Source organism: Dermacentor variabilis, chromosome 10 (genome assembly GCF_050947875.1).
Source record: "Dermacentor variabilis isolate Ectoservices chromosome 10, ASM5094787v1, whole genome shotgun sequence".
NCBI classification, from domain to species: domain Eukaryota; kingdom Metazoa; phylum Arthropoda; class Arachnida; order Ixodida; family Ixodidae; genus Dermacentor; species Dermacentor variabilis.
Window position 1 is genome coordinate 58,734,919 of NC_134577.1, and position 20,515 is coordinate 58,755,433.

The 20,515-nt window shown below is 49.1% G+C and overlaps 2 protein-coding genes across 2 annotated transcripts in view; one reads left to right on the forward strand and one right to left on the reverse strand.

Annotated features, from left to right (window-relative positions):
- LOC142560586 (lysosomal protective protein-like) overlaps positions 1-20,515 on the reverse strand; it is a 260,452-nt gene that overhangs the window by 151,444 nt on the left and 88,493 nt on the right. The gene's annotated exons all lie outside the window — the stretch shown is intronic.
- On the forward strand, positions 5,292-18,570 carry LOC142560587 (sodium/iodide cotransporter-like). The gene is made up of 4 exons (XM_075672794.1): positions 5,292-5,409; positions 16,494-16,768; positions 17,686-17,751; positions 18,362-18,570. The coding sequence occupies exons 1-4, from the start codon at positions 5,343-5,345 to the stop codon at positions 18,422-18,424; spliced, it is 471 nt and encodes a 156-aa protein (XP_075528909.1). The 5' UTR covers positions 5,292-5,342; the 3' UTR covers positions 18,425-18,570.

The window sequence follows — 20,515 nt, forward strand, 5'->3', positions numbered from 1 at the left end:
TCAGGGCGTTGCACATCTGCTCACGTGTCTAAAACGCAATTAAAATCTCCAACAAGAACCACGTGACGACCGTCCAGGAAATTCACGTCCAGGTCACGAAAAAAATCATTGGACTTTGTGGCTTGCGCGGGCCCGTAGATGCACAAAATACGTAACATAAATGAAGATACTACGCAGTCAAATGCCAATATCCGCCCGGTCCCATAATTAGAACATCATGATCTCGCAGTAAAGCTCTGTTAAATGTAGTAATACCGACTCCACTAGAGCATGAGGTCGCGAAAGAGAAAAAACAATCTATGTTGAAAGTGCGTTTGAAAGTAAGAACATGTCTAATGGCGAAAAAATGTGTTTCGTGCAAACAGAGAATGTCACAGTTGTTAGCGCGGGCCACGCTGATAATTTCGGCTTGTTTTATAGGGCTTCGGAACCCCGGTGCTTCTAATGAAATAATTTTCACGATGGTCAGCTATATTTAATTAAAGTGTCGCCTAACTGACCTGGTCCTGTTGTTCAAATCGGCGCCCCGCGAACAATTCCAGGGGACATGCAGTACACACGTCAGTTCTTCGACCCTCTCGAAGAAGGTCGAAGTTTCTTTGGCTGTTGTAACTCGGCACGGCGATCCGGGGCGCCGTCCGAGCCAGAAGCGGACGCATGAGCACGCTTTACTTCTCGTGGGACCGCCATTTCTACGTCGAGTCCATCCAGGCTTGGCGAAAGTCCAACGCTACTATCGACTCCGAGGCTAAAGCTATCTTCAGATGATAATGATGTTGGTAGCGGTTGGACAGCGGGATCGATGTCATCGTCGGCGACAAGTTCGGCAGCTGGGGGCTCATCGAGATGCAATGGAGCAGTGGCTTTTGCAGAAGAGTCACAAATCGGGTGTGGCGTTGCAAGCGACGCAACTGAGACGGATGAAGGCACCTCAGACTTCGTCGGTGTATCGAGCGCAGACATAGCAGGGCCAGCTGTTCCAGCTTTGTCGAAAGCTTCGGTGCGCGCAGGACTTATGGCAGCAGGCGAAGTGGAGGCGCCACCGGCCACAACTCGCGTGTCCCTCGCTGCCTGGGGGGCCGGCGAACATGGCGTGCTGCGATCGGCCACGTCATGAACAGCACGGTCCTCCCGTTCGGCCGAGGATGCCGGCGAGCATGGCGTATTTTGAATGCACGAGCTGCATGTTTCTTCTCTTTTCATTTGTAGACGCTGGTTGATGCGGTGTCAAAGCAATCTCTCTGGTTACGGCGTGACGCGCCGTCGCGACCGCAGCTGGCGCAGGCGGCAATGGGGGAAAGGCACCAGCAGTAGCGTCTGAGTAGGAGCGCCGCACAGGCCACACGAACGTAGGGTGACCATCCCCGCAACGCCGACAAGAGCGGTCACATCCGTCGCGTTCGTGGCCATGGATTGCACAACGGCCACAGCACGCTGCGCTGCACTGTGCACGGTAGTGGTCGCTAGAGCCGCACCGACGACACACGCGTTGCAAGCCACGGTAGTCAAACGTCACACGATGACCAGAGACTTGCAGGTGGACAGGGTTTGTGGTGCTTATTTCCACCAGGACGAACCGGGTGCCTGTGAGCACGCCACGTCGTCCGCTCATAACACCAGCGTTGACAGACAGAACCTTGCCGTATGGTGACAGTGCCTGGACGAGGACCTCGTTCGGAACGAATTAAGGACGGCAACTAGAGGCAGGTTACGTTGGTGACCTGCGGGCCGACGGGAACGACAGGACAACGCTCGCCACCGATGACAAGGCAGCCAGCATCGACGATTAGAGCCATAGAAGCCATGCTCTTGACGGTGACTTCGAAGTTGAATCCTCCCATGTGCTGAACGCAATAGACCTCAGAGAGCCCAACTAGTGAGGCCGTCGCGTCAACGACGGTCTCGGGACCATTGCCCGCAGGGATAACAACTTGGGCCTTCGAAGGAGTCCACGAGGCCGCAGGCGCCATGCTGTGACGGGTGGACGTCCCCGACGTGGTACACGCAGGGACGTCAGCAGAAACTTGTCTTGTGTCCCAGACATTGGCGCATACCCACTATGGGGGATTGGCCAAGAAGCAGGCGGTTTTTCGTATGCTTAGAAGTAAAGCCAAATTAGATTTAAATTGTGTAGCGTGAGACTAGAGCTGTAATTTAGACGTGTGATGGAAATATTGTTAAGAATTTTGATAAAATAAGTTAACGTAAATAAATTTCCGTTCTCTTTATCTTCTTCTAGATGTCACACCAAAACTCACTGCTTTGGAGCCCAGCCATAGAGAAAGCAATTCAACAAGAGGAGACACTCTTCAAAAACTGGCAACAGGAAACACGTCACGCCTAGTTTCAACACCATCCGTTAGTTGACGCGAGCATCAGAAAAAAAAGAATGTGAAATAAACTTCCAGACAACGTTTTATTTTATTTTATTCCGTCCCACTAAAAGTGAAAAAGTTTTGCGTGTAAATGAACTTATACTTCGCAACTTTTTGTTGATTTGCCTAGCAACAAGCTAGCGGCATGCCAGACGCGCGTGCATACGTCATGCGCCAGACAAGCCGCAAGAGTGAGCGAGGCCGGCTGCGCATGTGAAGCTCGCGTGCTCGGCGACCCGTCTCTTTTCGATGTAGCCCGTTTTTTGGGCTCCCGGCGTTCTCTTGTGTTCCGTCTGCATTTCGACACGGCACCGCTGCACTGCTGGACTACAGCAAGGTGAGGAATTTTGTTTGACAGTCTGCGACGCACTTCAAGCACATTTAGGCTTACTGCACAAAACTGAACCTATGTAGTGACGCAGTTATCGAAAAACAGCTCCGCAGTCCAAGCCTAGTTAATATGAGTTAATTACTCGTACTGGGAGATTTTTGCGACGCTTTCTATGAGCCCAAGCATAATTATAACTTATTTCGGTTGTTTTTGGGCACGCTCGCCGCACCTGGCTTTCTGACGAAAAGCACCTTGGCTGTGTGACGCAGTTTCGCGTGTACTGAATCTTACGGGGACAAGTTTTAGCGCTTTCTCTGACCCCAGACATTATTGTAACTAATTTCACTACTTTTTGGGGTGCTTTTCAAGCACAGTGGCCGCGCTCGGCGTCGTGGCGCAGTTAGCGAAAAGCAGCTCGGCTGTGTGCCGCAGTTAGTTTCGCGTGTACTGAATCTTACTGGTAGAAGATCGTGACGCATTCTCTGACCCGAAAAGTATTGTAATTTATTTGGTAACTTTTTGGGATATCTTGAGGCATGCTCGCCGCGCCTGGGGTTGTGAAGCTGTTAGCAAAAAAAGCAAGCCGGCCATAGTGAGTTCTGCGTGTACTGAATTTCAGTGGGACAAGTTTGTGACGCATTTTATAGCCCCGCAAGAACATATACCTTATTTCGGTACTCACGCTTGTCGAAAACGCGATGAGCGATTGCCGAGAGCGATAACACGGGAGTGTTGCATGCGCCGGCAGGACGCGTAAAAGACAACACGGAGGAGCAGCTCAAGAACATGACATTTATGTATTCTGAGCGACTGAAAACAGGCTTTGCGCCCACGAATCTGTCTTGAGTGGGACTAGAAGGCATTCTGCGAGCGTGTAACATGGTCTGGCTGAGCCTGTGTTGTAGCCACCTCTGTGTACTTGGCGTACCATCGCGTCGACTGAGGTCAAGTTGTTTTGGAAACGCGCAGTCACCCGTATTTGTGCACTTAAAGTGCAGGAAATAATGCCCGGGAAGGGAGGGGTGCTTGAAAATCGGATGTTTTTGTGGCATTGTTTGGGAGGAGTTTTTGCTGCGAAATGTACGTAAAAGTGAATTTGTCTGTAATGCCGCTCATTCACCACTTACGCACGTTTCGCCTCTACACGAAATATTCCCGTTAGGTCAATATACCAAAATGATACATGCTCGTAATTTCTTTCAGCTGATGGCATCCGGTGGAACATCGTATGGCAACGACTGCTGCTTACCTGGTGCCACAACTTCGGATGAATGCAGAAGAAGCCCGGAACGGAGCATTTATATAGAGCAAAATAAACATTTCATCATTTCAGAAGACTTCTTTCGTTTTCTTTATGAAATTGCACCTGACAGATTCGGCGCAGTCTTGTAAAGGTCAATCGCAATCATTTCTGCTTAATAATGAAACGATTCCACGCCAAGGCGACGCGAGGTTCAGCAGAAGCGAAAAAAAAAAAAAAATGAATGCCGCGCCGAGCAGCGGAGCCGGCGCGGCGTGTACCAACTGGTGTTCAAAACGCGCGCGCCCAAAACCGAAACCGGAAGGAGTCAATAACATCCGCTTGGTGTGCTACAGTCAATTCGGCCGCTGGGCTCTATGGGAGTGTCCGCTCTTGTTGAAATTTCTTTCTCTATGGCTCCACTGGGAAGAGGATGCCAGCGAGGGAGCGGCCCGCTCCGTAAGCACGTCGGCCACCCCAGCGCACCACACATGCACAGTATCGTCTCCGCTCGGCCGCTGGCCCGTAGACCCGCTGAGCTATAACTCTCTAATGACTATACGACCACCGTCGTCGGTGACGTGTGAACGGGCCGCGCAGATGACCGCAGCAAACAGCAAAATCCAGATTCTAGTTCCTAACTGCTCTCGCAGTCAAATGACAAAGCAGGATGGCAGTTCCCTCTATCGCTTCGTCAAAAGCGTTCGCCCAAACGCCAGCTGTTGTTGCAAAAGGTACAGCTTTTGCGAGATCGACCACAAAACAAAATACGGAAATGAACCTGCTGTGCCCGGTATGTAAAGTAATTCAGAAGCTTTCGCAAGGTGTCACGTGACGGCTCTGCTCGCTGCAGACTCATTCGTACGCACACACAAGGCCATGCACCTGCAAAAAAAAAAAAAGATAAACAAGAATGGAGCCTAAGTACGCAGCTGCTTTTTTTTCTCTTCATGTAAATGTGATGTCGCGTGGCTGACGGACGGACCGCGATTTCTGCTGCATTATCGGACGTTTAAATCTCTAGCGGATAAGCGTGCATGCAGCACCGGGCAGTTTTCGCACATCCGAGCGCAGCGCAAGTTGAGACTAATCCTCATCGGTACCGCTCTCAGCTGTCGTTTCTGTAATGCAAATTCCTTTGATCGCGGCACGCCTGGACTGCGGCCGCAAGTGCTACGATCGCGCAGTCTGGTGACGTCAGCGATTCCTCTACCGCTGCAGGAACGGCGAGATCGACCATTACAGAGAGTTTTAGAAATAGCGTGTACATCCAAGTGGTTTAGCCTGCTCAAGGACCCCAAACTCCGTTTGGCTTCTCTCTTTGCGTTCCGTTGTGTGCAAGGCTTAATAGAGTTTCCCTAATTTTGAGTCCTCCTGTTTCTAAACCTCCCTAGTAATGGCCACCACGACCGCGGACGGTGCGGACTACGCTACCTTTGCCTCCCTGACGGCCCTGAGTCTGGGTGAGTGGGCAGGTTTGCCAAAAGAGGGATGCAACTACAGCCGCGTGTTAGGCGTCCTGGAAAGCCTTTTAGCGCTACCACACTCTAAAGACCGCTGCACCCCTTGGTGTGTATATTTGCAACAGAATAATAATCGTCATCTGTCTTGCTTGCGTTTCCTTTCTTGAAAACGCTGCGCTCGTTACTTTTCTGTCGAGAATGTTCTGCCCTGCTCATAACGCGCATGCCGTTCCAAACTTGGAAGTGCCGGGCTCGCAGCGTTAAAGAAAGGAAATGCGGGCAAGACATATTACGATTACTGTTCTGTGGCAAATATAGCCCCCAAAGGGTGCAACTGTTCTTAGAGTGCAGACGGGGACAAGAGGAAGACACCGCGGTGCCAATGTCCTCCTCATGGCCCCGTATGGTTCAGCCAAAAAATGCTTTTCGAGGACGGCAAGCACCGCGCCAAAGCTGGTCAGGTGATCCGAAATGGGCAAGCTGGCTCGAACATATCTGCATGTATTCACTGTGCAAGTGGTCCTTACGTTTGTCATTGATCCTTATTTTGTGTGTCCCATTGTTTTCTTCAATCGCTTGCTTCCTTTTCCCCGAAGGCTCGCGTGTGCGTCGCACCAAGCGCCACGTCGCGGGCCGCCATACATCGATCGACGTTCGATGCAAGCCCGCTGGCGCTGAGCATCCCTCTCGCGTGTAAAACTGAACAACGCAAAAGGATAGAAAGTTCGGCGAGTTGGTACGGTCACATGATCTTGGATTGTAGGGCCGAAGTGACACGGACACAGACTAGAAGCGCTCGTCCTGTCTGCTTCTAGTCTACGTCCGTGTCACTTCGCGCTACAATGCAAGGTCATCAAACTGAACAACCACACGTGCGATCAAGGTTACAGAAAGAGCCTCGTAAATTGCGCGGCGTTTCCCGGAAGGCGCGGATGAACGCGTGCATCCCGTGTGCGCATGCGCGGCTTCGTCCACAGCTGTCCCCTGTTCGCAAGTTATGAATCACAACACTGAACATTTATTCCCGCTTGTCTGCTACGTACAAGTTCGGCAAACGCTGCGTAAATTGGTAGTAACATTTTATGAAGTTGAGCCAGATTACAGTGCGTGCGTAAAACAAGATGCGTGGGTAAGTTTGTAGAACGCGTAAGCGGAAAATTTCCGTTAGAACGAGAAAAAAAAACGTGCAATCTGGGCACTTTTCTTTCGTTAATACCTTTGTTGGAAAGTTTGAAAATTTTTCTATGAGGGAAGAACGGGCCCGAAAGATGACCATGTCCCGCAGCTACCTGGTATTGGATCTGAAGGACAATCCCACCGCTGTCCACCAGTTATTGGATCTTGCCGTTGAGTGAGGGAGTTGGCCGACGTTGAGGAGGATCTTGAGATGAAACGGAAGGTTTATTTACATTATGTACAGTCAGAATACAAAGAAATGAACAGTAATAAAGTCATTGATGGTCGGCAGCAAATCGGACGTTGCGGCCCGTGGCAAGCAGCCCGAAAGAGAGGAATGAATGAAGGAATGCTTCTCTCTGCTCCCTGCCTCTGGCTTTTAACCCCTTCGGTGTCTCGGGGTCACGTCCTTTTCGGCCAATCGTCGAGCCCGCTCAGGTGTCGTCAACTGCCGTCACAATCGGCAGCTGATGTGGCTCCGAGGCCTTCACGGTGACTTACAGCCGGCGTTGCCTTGGAGTTTCATCCCCGTCTGAAAGCGCTCAGCTGGAGGAGACCGGTTGCTTTCGAACAAGCCTTCAGAGCTACAAAGCAGCTTTGCTCGGGACCCAGGTTACCTGGAACCGCGCCAGGCTCCCGCTGCGCTTTCGGGAAGAGTCAAGCAGTGGGACAATAGCTCCACGTGCGGCGCACGAGGTTGGGGCCACCAACTTGTCTAGACGTGCGACGCCTCGGTTCGGTGTCGCCAACTTTACTGGCAGGTCCGGGAACGTGTTAGACGCGCTTCTGCGCACCTTAATTGGGTGCGACGGCGATTCGATGTGGTATGGTGAACTCGAGTGATGCCAGGAAAAAGGACCGTATCTAACACTGGCAAAGGAGGTCGTTCACTTATGGGGAGCAGAACGCGCTAGCTCAAAATAACGGTTTAATCTCTCTCTCTTAAGGCTCAACCAGACGTACGCGTTCCAATGCGTCCGCACACGCCGCGCTGACTCGACGTCGCGTGGCGCCCGACGGAGGAAGAGGGCGCGCACCCAAACGATGCACGAGTTGCCGCGCTTAGCCGCGTGTCTCGTCGCGGCGGCGCAGTGTTGCTAGCTTGCCATGTTCAAGGCAGTCTAGCCTTCGCTTAACGGCCTCGTTAAGCAATGTGTTACATATTAGACAGTTTTAGTTTAGCGTCAGCAACTACAGCGTACGCTATACGCTATAATATAGCGTACGCTAAGCAGCGCACGTTTTCTACAATTTTAGTTGACCGGCGATATCTTCGAATCTCAGAGGCCATATGCCGTTGTTGCGGCTATTTCGCGCCGTTAGCGACAGGTGGCGTTGACATCTCGAACGTTTCTTTCGTTAGGCTTCGACTCGTTCGAAACGAGAAGCGATCTCGAAAACACCACGAGGTTATCCATAATACTCTGTCGTCGAAGCGGCCTGAGACTAAGCGAAAGCCGTTTACACAGTCATTTGCTACGAACGAAGTGCATTTTACAAAAGCAACGCCAAATTCAATTCGAAGCGGGCAGCCGGGACCGCCGCCATGTTTCCCGCAAGCTTGCCTGAACGTCGCGCGAAGAGTCGTTCCGGAAGTGACGTTGGCTTGCCGTGGTCATGTGAGGTGTGTCATGCTACTGACGCGAGCGGCAGCTTCCGGCGCGGGCGCAAAAATTCTAGCGGTTGTAGGTCTCCACGCCGCCGCGCGCCGACACGCGAAACAGCCTCCGCGCCTGACGCCGTACGCGCCCAGGCGTGGCGCGGCGCGTGCGGGCGCATTGGAACGCGTACGTCTGGTTGAGCCTTTAGAGGACAGACAAAACCTTTACCCTTCGTCAGTCGCAACATTTTTAATACTTCAGTTAAATATAGATAACGCGTCTCGCATGCTCACCGACAATGTCGGGAACAAACAACTGCATGACTCATATGACGCATAAAGAAAATGGGAGAAGATCACTATCCATTAATTACTTTCCGAGCACATAAATAGTATGCACACTTGATACTTTAGGTGCACGTGACCAACACGGTGGGCCTTGTTTCTTGTAAATATAATATTTCTGCCGTTTCAGACCCTCCCAGCTGGCGGGGAAACTTTCTATGCGTGTCTAATAACGCCTACAAACGGGGCCGAAAACGAAGGTATAGAGATTTTCATTGAACCCCTAACCACAACAGACACGCATCAAAGTTTACCTGCACACTGCCGCCAAATAACCTTACAATTCTTCAATAATACACACTTCCTGGGCAATTTAGCGTTTGCGGAAAGCCGTGGCAACTAGTATGTAACGTTTGGAGCGCTTCTGTAGTCGTATTAAAAGCTTCGATGTAAAAATCCATCCTTCGCCGCGAAATGAATAATTACAGTTGAATGCCTCTATAACAGACGCCTCTACAGCGAAATGACCCTTATAACAAACGAATAATTATGTCCCTGTTCTATTGATAGCTGTGCGGTGCGCGGCTTTACAACGAAGTGACCTGTGTAACGAATGAATTTGTTATACAGGCTTTCAACGTTATTTAAAGGAATTCGTTATACAGGTTTTTAAGGTTATTCTTTATAAACGTTTTTTAAAGGAACTCGTTGAACGGGTTTTCAAGGTGATTCGTTAGAAACGTTATTTAATGTAATTCTTTATACAGGTTTTTAAGGTTATTCGTTATAAACGTTATTTAATAGAATTCGTTATACGGGTTTCCAGGGTTATTCGTCATAAACGTTATTTAAATTAATTCGTTGTACAGGTTTTCAAGGTTATTCGTTAAAAACGTTATTTAAAGCAATTCGTTATACGTGTTTTCAAGGTTATTCGCTATAAACGTTATTTAAAGGAATTCGTTATACAGGTTTTCGTGCTAAAGGTGTTCGACTGCATACGGTTGTGATGGGATTCCTCAAGCTGTCCAAAATTGCCTTAGTGCTGCGCATTAGTGCACCCTTTAATCGCTATAAATTTTACTTCGCTAATCGATCGACCGATGCGTTTCTGGACGTTTCACACGTCAATGCGACACAGGTGCTGCGATACGCGCCGCAGTGCGGGTCCCTTGGATTGCATATAATGCCGCGGAGGTGTCGAGAAATGCCTCTGCTTAGAGAAATGCCTCCGCGCCTGAACAGCCACGATGCGGTCGAGGTGTTCATCCGACGTGCCACACTTTCGAGGCCCGTAGCACTTTCTGTGACTAACAGCGTACCGGCCCCGAAAATCATAGGCTAGTAGAGAGCATGAACTATGCTTCGGCATTGGCGCGAAAATAGGCGCTTACTAACCGAGGCTGCTAAAGAAATGCAGGTGCATTCCGCGAGAGATGAGAAAGAAAAAAGCGAGGTGGCTTGTTTTGATAAAGCCAGTTTTCCCAAGCAGTTCCATTTGCAGTAACGTAGACAGACAGATTTCTCATTAGGCGTGCGATCTGTCTTATAACAATTTTAAGCCACTGCGGCATTCCATTGTTCATTAAATACGACTCTCGTAATAAGCCGCTGCCTGCGGTGCGACGACGTGGCGGTCTGACATTCCTATTCGATTCCTGCTGAGCAAAAAGAAAACGTTAGAGTTATTCCCGTCATTGATAACAACGCACTTTTCGAGTATACGTGGGTTTGCAATTAGTCTTGACTAAATGAAATATTATATTTTCAAACCCCCATTACCTTTGTGTTAAGCGCGTATCGCAAAATTTACGCAACACGAAAATGAGATTGTTGTGGATAGTGTGCTTACCAGTCTGTCCACATTGTTCGGATCTTTCTCATTAAATGCGGGCCTAGGGTGGATTTCTTTGTTTTTTATTCGATGCGTTTCTACAAATAAATGTCAGGAAATTTAAATCCAATCACATTAGCCTCACATTCTATGCTGCTGCCCGGAACGCTCAGCACATAGCGACCAGTCCCCTGCTTAATTAACACAGTCGCAATGCAAACGCGCCCTGCAGGTGGCATCATGCGCTTAAGACTAAGGAAAATTTGACAACAGCTCTATTTTTCAAAGACTTTGAGTATGCACAGCGATGGCATACGTTGCCGAATTGTAGTGCGGCCTGCATTCGTTGCACGAGACTTCTAGGCAAATCGGTTATCCGAGAAACTGACGTTCAAGTTCTTCGACCCCAAGGGGACGAAGGCATTCCTAAAGTCACAATTGAGTAAAACATGGAGATTTAACGGTCCCAAAACTTCACGGTACGAGGGACGTCGCAACGGTGAGATGTCGTTTGATATAGACCACCTGGGTTTCCTCAAAGAGCACATCCACGTAAGTGTACAGGAACATTTCCTTCCCATTACACCCCTATAGGAATGAGGTGGGGTCGAAGACGTCCCTAAAGTCACAACTAAAGTCACAAAGTAAATCATGGGGGTTTAACGGTCCCTAAACTGCACGGTACGAGGGACGTCGCAACGGTGAGACGTCGTTTGATATAAATTACCTCGGTTTCCTCAACGACCACATTCATATAAGTGTACAGGAACATTTCATTCCCATTACACTCCCATCGGAATGAGGTGGGGACGAAGACGTCCCTAAAGTCACAACTAAAGTCACAAAGTAAATCATGGGGGTTTAACGGTCCCTAAACTGCACGGTACGAGGGACGTCGCAACGGTGAGATGTCGCTTGTATAGACCACTTAGGCTTCCCCAACGAGCACATACATATAAGTGTACAGGAACATTTCATTCCCATTACACTCCCAACGGAATGAGGTGGGGACGAAGACGTCCCTAAAGTCACAACTAAAGTCGCAAAGTAAATCATGGGGGTTTAACGGTCCCAAAACTGCACGGTACGAGGGACGTCGCAACGGTGAGACGTCGCTTGATATAAATTACCTCGGTTTCCTCAACGACCACATACATATAAGTGTACAGGAACATTTCATTCCCATTACACTCCCATCGGAATGAGGTGGGGACGAAGACGTCCCTAAAGTCACAACTAAAGTCACAAAGTAAATCATGGGGGTTTAACGGTCCCAAAACTGCACGGTACGAGGGACGTCGCAACGGTGAGACGTCGTTTGATATAAATTACATCGGTTTCCTCAACGACCACATTCATATAAGTGTACAGGAACATTTCATTCCCATTACACTCCCATCGGAATGAGGTGGGGACGAAGACGTCCCTAAAGTCACAACTAAAGTCACAAAGTAAATCATGGGGGTTTAACGGTCCCTAAACTGCACAGTACGAGGGACGTCGCAACGGTGAGATGTCGCTTGATATAGACCACCTAGGCTTCCCCAACGAGCACATACATATAAGTGTACAGGAACATTTCATTCCCATTACACTCCCATCGGAATGAGGTGGGGACGAAGACGTCCCTAAAGTCACAACTAAAGTCACAAAGTAAATCATGGGGGTTTAACGGTCCCTAAACTGCACGGTACGAGGGACGTCGCAACGGTGAGATGTCGCTTGATATAGACCACCTAGGCTTCCCCAACGAGCACATACATATAAGTGTACAGGAACATTTCATTCCCATTACACTCCCATCGGAATGAGGTGGGGACGAAGACGTCCCTAAAGTCACAACTAAAGTCACAAAGTAAATCATGGGGGTTTAACGGTCCCAAAACTGCACGGTACGAGGGACATCGCAACGGTGAGACGTCGTTTGATATAAATTACCTCGGTTTCCTCAACGACCACATTCATATAAGTGTACAGGAACATTTCATTCCCATTACACTCCCATCGGAATGAGGTGGGGACGAAGACGTCCCTAAAGTCACAACTAAAGTCACAAAGTAAATCATGGGGGTTTAACGGTCCCTAAACTGCACGGTACGAGGGACGTCGCAACGGTGAGATGTCGCTTGTATAGACCACTTAGGCTTCCCCAACGAGCACATACATATAAGTGTACAGGAACATTTCATTCCCATTACACTCCCATCGGAATGAGGTGGGGACGAAGACGTCCCTAAAGTCACAACTAAAGTCACAAAGTAAATCATGGGGGTTTAACGGTCCCAAAACTGCACGGTACGAGGGACGTCGCAACGGTGAGACGTCGCTTGATCTAAATTACCTCGGTTTCCTCAACGACCACATACATATAAGTGTACAGGAACATTTCATTCCCATTACACTCCCATCGGAATGAGGTGGGGACGAAGACGTCCCTAAAGTCGCAACTAAAGTCACAAAGTAAATCATGGGGGTTTAACGGTCCCAAAACTGCACGGTACGAGGGACGTCGCAACGGTGAGACGTCGTTTGATATAAATTACATCGGTTTCCTCAACGACCACATTCATATAAGTGTACAGGAACATTTCATTCCCATTACACTCCCATCGGAATGAGGTGGGGACGAAGACGTCCCTAAAGTCACAACTAAAGTCACAAAGTAAATCATGGGGGTTTAACGGTCCCTAAACTGCACAGTACGAGGGACGTCGCAACGGTGAGATGTCGCTTGATATAGACCACCTAGGCTTCCCCAACGAGCACATACATATAAGTGTACAGGAACATTTCATTCCCATTACACTCCCATCGGAATGAGGTGGGGACGAAGACGTCCCTAAAGTCACAACTAAAGTCACAAAGTAAATCATGGGGGTTTAACGGTCCCTAAACTGCACGGTACGAGGGACGTCGCAACGGTGAGATGTCGCTTGATATAGACCACCTAGGCTTCCCCAACGAGCACATACATATAAGTGTACAGGAACATTTCATTCCCATTACACTCCCATCGGAATGAGGTGGGGACGAAGACGTCCCTAAAGTCACAACTAAAGTCACAAAGTAAATCATGGGGGTTTAACGGTCCCAAAACTGCACGGTACGAGGGACATCGCAACGGTGAGACGTCGTTTGATATAAATTACCTCGGTTTCCTCAACGACCACATTCATATAAGTGTACAGGAACATTTCATTCCCATTACACTCCCATCGGAATGAGGTGGGGACGAAGACGTCCCTAAAGTCACAACTAAAGTCACAAAGTAAATCATGGGGGTTTAACGGTCCCTAAACTGCACGGTACGAGGGACGTCGCAACGGTGAGATGTCGCTTGTATAGACCACTTAGGCTTCCCCAACGAGCACATACATATAAGTGTACAGGAACATTTCATTCCCATTACACTCCCATCGGAATGAGGTGGGGACGAAGACGTCCCTAAAGTCACAACTAAAGTCACAAAGTAAATCATGGGGGTTTAACGGTCCCAAAACTGCACGGTACGAGGGACGTCGCAACGGTGAGACGTCGCTTGATCTAAATTACCTCGGTTTCCTCAACGACCACATACATATAAGTGTACAGGAACATTTCATTCCCATTACACTCCCATCGGAATGAGGTGGGGACGAAGACGTCCCTAAAGTCGCAACTAAAGTCACAAAGTAAATCATGGGGGTTTAACGGTCCCAAAACTGCACGGTACGAGGGACGTCGCAACGGTGAGACGTCGTTTGATATAAATTACCTCGGTTTCCTCAACGACCACATACATATAAGTGTACAGGAACATTTCATTCCCATTACATCCCCCTTGGAATGAGGTCTGGATTCGAACCAGCGACCTCGAACTCGGCACAAGTGACGATGAGGCCATAGCCTCAGCGTCACTGCAGCGGTGTGTCGGAACATTTATTGCGTCACCGTTGAACCGGCCCATGTACGACTAAAAATAGTCGGTCTCTTCGACTTGGCTGTAGCGCCTGCACTGGTTCAGGGAGTGCAGCACTTTCTGACTTTTTTTCCTTTTTTTTTTAAACAGCGCAGCGCGCTCCCGACGGCACCGCGCGCTTCGCACTTTCACTTCGTACAAGCCAAGTTGTGCACGAGTCTACGGTTCTCTATACACTCGCTAATTTGGAAGGGCAGGCAGCGTGCCAGCTCTCGCTATCTGACAAAATGGCGCAGCGCTATAGTTAATTCACGGTGCGTGGACGCAAATATCTCCCGCGTTGGTTGCAACGGTTACTCTATAACTCGCATAACGATGCGCGGTACAGGTTCGGTTGCCCGAATGGTGTTGCGAAGAAGACTTATTGAAAGCCCTTGCCACACGTACATTAAATTGCTTTCGAATGCATGTTCGTTTTTCTAAACGCGTTCTCCTGACAAAAAAAAAAACAGCGTCGTACACCCGCACCATTCCATTTTTCTCACGTAGTACTACCCCGATAGCGATTAATGCGAGGACGAAAAAGAAGATACCCTCCCTTTTGCTACATGCAGATTTGTACAAAATGTTCCCTACAGGCCTGCACTGAGCTGATGAGAGGTGCTGGCCGATTGCAGAAAGAGGTTCGCACAGGAGTTTGAGCGCAACATACTTAGAAGCTAAACACGTCTCGAATCAATGGACCCGCCGTGGTTGCTCAGTGGCTATGTGTTGGGCTGCTGAGCCCAACGCATAGTTCAACACAACGCGACCTAAGTGCACCCGTGTACTTAGGTCGCGGGATAGAATCCCTGCCACGGCGGCCGCATTTCGATGGGAGCGAAAACACCCGTGTACTTAGATTTAGGTTCACGCTAAAGAACCCCAGGTGGTTGAAATTTCCGGAGCCCTCCACTACGGCGTGCCGCATAATCAGAAAGTAGTTTTTGACACGTAAAACCCCATAATTTATTTTTCTTTTCGAATCGCGGGGAGCAGCACCAACTCGAAAATCGCCCGTAGAACACCCGACAACATCAGACGCTACGACACAATGCGCCGAGCAGACAACTAAGCTTGCACTTTTCAGTTCAATTTCCAAACAAACGTGCAACGCCAGTGCAGGCGCTTCGCTTGAACTTCCTGAACTGGCACTGCGCCTCTACGGCCACACTCGCACGGTAACACAACGGTACACTAGTGAGTGCAGAAAGCGCAGCTAAACCGAAGAGACCAACCTTAAGATCAGTGACGTCGCACTGACGTACTTATACCGGCACTGTAGTTGCGACGCAACATCCAATACCAAAGTTTAGTCTTCATTTTATGTGCGAGTCGATCGCACGTTCAATTCGCGGCCCCGGTGGCCGCATTTTAATGGGGGGCGAAATGCAAAAAAAGCACTAGGGTACACAAATTCGTGCGCGAATAAAACGGTCCCAGGTTCTCAAAATTAAACTGGAGTTGCCCCCTACAACCTGCCTCGCGCACGTTCATCTCGTGGTACTCGAACGTAAAACCCCAGAATCGAATCGATCTTCCAGCAACGAGCCTTTTTAAAGCACAACCACACTAACGCCTTCCTTCCACGTCGTCCTGGCGATGCCTCTTTCTAGCGGAAAGAGGCCAAGTAGCTTCACTCGAAGGTGTCCCTTTAAGAAACCACTAACCCTTTACCTGCCGGAAAAATTGGGGTAAGCGAAGCTTCTCCTGCATGCACCTGAGCTTCGTCACGGTTAAGTAACCCACAGGTAACGGTGCCGGATTGCTTCGGGATCCCGCTCCCTTAGCTCGGAATCTTCTTCTCGCTGCTGTCGGATTTCCTGGGCTCGGACGGCTGGATCAGCACGCCGAACCCTTTCACGGGCGAGTTCTCGCCGCCATTCGTCGAACGTTGCCCGTTCCTCGGGGGACGCACAACGCGTGGCCATCCCATCCGTTTTCCGAGACTCAACTGAACGGAAACGAAGCCGGCGCAGCGCGCGCGATACCCTCTCCGGCCCATTACCTCCCCGGCGCAAGCGAAACGGCTCTGATTGGCTGCGCGCCTGGCGTGAGCGCGCGCCTATGCAGCTGGAACACTTGCTAACGACTCACGCTCCGGCGCAGCTGTCAACTCATCAAGCCGTTCTTTCCCGCAGCTGCTCTGCTCTGGTAGCAACTGTTTCTTTTTTTTTTGCGTGACCACGACAACGCCATTTGTGAGTCAATACAAGCTTCGCTTGAAAAAAGAAGCCAACAACCATTTGCAGGAACCGGGCTCTACCTCTCCCTGCGGAAGCAAGCTCGCTTCATGAGCAAGGAGGAGGCGTTCCTCGGCAGCCGAACCCTGCACGCTGTGCCCCTCGCCCTCTCTATGGTGGCGTCCAGCGTCACGGCCGTGGGGCTCGTGGGCTTCGTCGCGTACTACTACGTCCACGGCTTCCACACGCTCTGGGCCATAGCCGCCTTCGTGCCAGGATCGCTCGTCGTGACGTACCTGTTCCTGCCAGTCCTGTACCGGCTCAAGGTTACGTCCATCTTCGAGGTGAGGCGCCAACGCAGTGGCTTTTAAAGCCCCGCATTCACAAGCTCAAGTCGACTCGACTCTCTCGGTGTACTTCCCACTTACAACGAACGATTAGAGCTGGTTTGGTTGATTCATTCACTCATAGGGGGGTTTAACGCCCAAAAGCAACTTCGGCGCTATGATTGAGACACTGTTCACAGAGAGCTCCGCGTTAACTTTGACCACCCGCGGCGCGAAGGCGAACAGGCATCTTCGAGCTTAGCAGAAGAACGATATGGCCGCTATGCTACCACGGCGATGACTGCAACTGCGTTCGCTCAAAGAGCGCTGACATGACAGTTCCGGCATTTCATTTCTTGCGGTAAATGAAAGCCCTCGACCTCGAAGTTCCCCAGAAGAAATACTAGCAAGCCTCGGCACTCCCGAAACGATTTAGTACGAGGCCTTCTCTACCAGCCCTACTCGCTCTGGTTTCCCTGGAGATGTATGGGTCGTGACTTCATGACTCACAAGGTGGCCACGTGAGAGAAGGAAACCGCGACGCTTTGTCACCATAGCAGACTATAGCAGGCTATAGCAGACTTGTAGCACCATAGCAGACTAGTGAGCGAGTCGGAGCCAAACGATAGTCATCAGTAAGAAGCGAACGGCGTAGCCACCAGGTGGCGGCAGTGAGTGAGTGAGCGAGTGAGTGAGTGAGTGAGTGAGTGAGTGAGTGAGTGAGTGAGTGAGTGAGTGAGTGAGTGAGTGAGTGAGTGAGTGAGTGAGTGAGTGAGTGAGTGAAGCAACCTTATTTCCATAATTTTGCCTTTCTGCAGCCATCTGCTATGAATTTACGGGCATGTCGATGATGTACGGGGGCTTTATGGTGCAAGGGCCAATCACGGCCCAAAGAACGCCGATTAATTTACGGGCATTGTTATTTAAATACGCAGTACCTGCGCATGCGCTACGGAAACAGCGTGGGGATCGTGTCCTCCCTGACATACTTCGTCCTGAGCGTAAGTACAGGGTCATTACTTCTTGCGCGAAGCGAACCGCTCACCATAGATTCTGTTGATAATGTTGAACGCCAAACCCATGCGCCATATAAGAGCGTCTAGCAGGAGGCGGGACAGAAAGAGTCACGTGCTATATTCTCGTGAGCACGCAAGCTGCAGTCCGAATGTACTGCAACAATCCAAGGCATGTAGGATAGAGTTCCCTAACTGCTCTCTGATATGCGGGGTAAGGATATTCGAAACTTACGATAGGAGTAAGCTTCTTGTTGTGATAGTTGGTGATGCACAGCTATTATTATTATGATCAAGTAAAATGGTAGCAGCGCTCGTCCTGCTTCCTTCCTATGTGTACGTATCAATTTGCACTCCTCTTCTAAAAGCGAAACTCGTGTTAACGTACGAGTTCGCGTTTCTTTTTTTTTTTTATTCAGCGCACTTGATGCCTCTACTCCAGTAAACAACTTATTAGTATTTAGCGTGAACGCAATTGAGACCCACAGTTTCTTTACAAGCATCACACTCGATCCTATTTATTTATTTATTTATTTATTTATTTATTTATTTATTTATTTATTTATTTATTTATTTATTTATCTATCTATCTATCCAGCAAACCATAGGTGCAGCTGGAATTTTCAGCGCTGCAGCAGCCATATCAACAGGTAAGGTCTGACGAGTAGAATACTAGACCAACAAAATATAATTCCTGTCAAAACTTCAGCACCTTCAAAAGATGAGTTATCCTACAAGTACGCGAGTACAGACACATTTGTTCAGTAAGCACGGAACGGGACTCTATAAATGTGTCCAACAATCGCTCTTGGGGATTATTCTTACAGATTTCGATAACACACCCCATATAGCTCTGTAATCTCACTTCGAGACCCTCATCGCTCTCAGCCTAGTCTCGGCACGGAGACAGCAACGGACACCTTCAACGAAACAACAAACTTTTTTTTTTATTTCGAACCAAAGTGAAATACGTTGCGTAATAAGTGTGGGCGCATTTGTGGAACGTGCCTACACTCTGTAAAGAGTCTGGCTGCAGAAGCATGTTACAGTAATTCTGATCCGGTTTAATGGAAAAGAATTATATGAAGAAACAACGATGATCAATTGTATCTTGTCATAGTGCTCCCAGTGCACGTAAGGAGAGAAACTTGGAGGTCAACAAACAAGCCTGAGAAGGCGGTAAAGACGGCGCAAAGAGCAATGAAACGAGAGAAAGAAATCGCAGTTAGAGGCATTGATAACGACAGCAAGATATTGGGCGCTTACACGAAGTAATACTCGTAGCTTTATTGGCCGAGTAAATTGCAGTAAACGTACTCTTACTAACTAAACAAGCGTGGTGTCACGCACGCAAGACAAACACAACAGTACAGGAAAGCAGCGAAGTGGATTACACCGCAAACAGGGGTAGTCTATATCCTAGTTGAGATTAAGAAGAAGAAATTGGGTTGTGCATGGCCATGTAATGCGTTGCAAGAACAGTAAACATGTCGCCTACTGAAGTCACTGAACGGGTGTCAATAAAAGAGAAGCGCTGTCGAGGACGGCAGAGAACTTGCTGGTGTCATCGGCAGAGGAAATTGAGTTGGATGGAGTCAGCCAACGCAAGACATCGGCAATTGGAACCCAATGATAGAGGCACTCCGCCGCATACGGAGTGCATACGGCAGGCATTACCAAATTCTGACTGAGACGTTACCACTGTCGGTAAAAAGTGCTCAATCATGGCATGCCTTTCTACCGGTGCTAACATATACGGGGCAGAAACTTGGAGGTTACCAAAGAATCTCGAGAACAGGGACCACGGCAGGAGTGATGGAAAGAAAAATATTAGGCGAGACGTTAACAGACAGAAAGAGTGCGGTGTGGGTGGATCAGAGAGTAAACGGGACGGGGATAGCCAATATTCTAGCTGACATCAAGAGAAAAACAATGCATAATAATAATATTTGGGGTTTTACGTGCCAAAACCACTTTCTGATTATGAGGCACGTAGTGGAGGACTCCGGAAATTTGGACCACCTGGGGTTCTTTAACGTGCACCTAAATCTAAGCACACGGGTGTTTTCGCATTTCGCCCCCATCGAAATGCGGCCGCCGTGGCCGGGATTCGATCCCGCGACCTCGTGCTCAGCAGCCCAACACCATAGCCACTGAGCAACCACGGCGGGTGAAAAACAATGCAGCTGGGCAGGCGATGTAATGCGTAGGTTGGATAACCAGTGGACCATTAGAATTACAAAATGCGCGCCAAGAGGAGGGAAGCGCAGTCGAGGACGACAGAAAACTATGTGGGGGGGATGACATTAGGAAACTTGCAGGAGGAAGTTGGAATCAGCAAACGCATGGCAAGGGTGATGGGAGACCGCAGGGAGAGAGAGGCCTTCGTCATGCAGTGGACATAAAATGATTATTATTATTATTATTATTATTATTATTATTATTATTATTATTATTATTATTATTATTATTATTATTATTATTATTATTATTTTGATGGTGATGATGATGGGAGCCTTCGTCCGGCAGTGGCCATACAATAGGCTGATGATCATGGTGTACAGAAGCATGAAAAAGAAACACGAATGCGTTACGGTGTTTTTTGTTGAACGTTTGCCAAGTCTGAAGTGCGTAATTTTTTGCTCCACATAATATCTGTTACATCGTAGTCTTCGAGGTGTCATTGCACGCTTCAAGTGTCGCCATTGGAGTCGCAGGGACCACGTATACTGCACTGGTAAGTCCGATTCCC

What these genes read in the sequence shown, in the direction of transcription:
- LOC142560587 (XM_075672794.1), top strand. Translation starts at nt 5,343, where the DNA reads ATGGCCACCACGACCGCGGACGGTGCGGACTACGCTACCTTTGCCTCC. An exon ending in CCTGACGGCCCTGAGTCTGG is followed by an intron (nt 5,410 to 16,493) that starts GTGAGTGGGCAG and finishes AACCATTTGCAG; the next exon opens with GAACCGGGCTCTACCTCTCC. An exon ending in AGGTTACGTCCATCTTCGAG is followed by an intron (nt 16,769 to 17,685) that starts GTGAGGCGCCAA and finishes TTAAATACGCAG; the next exon opens with TACCTGCGCATGCGCTACGG.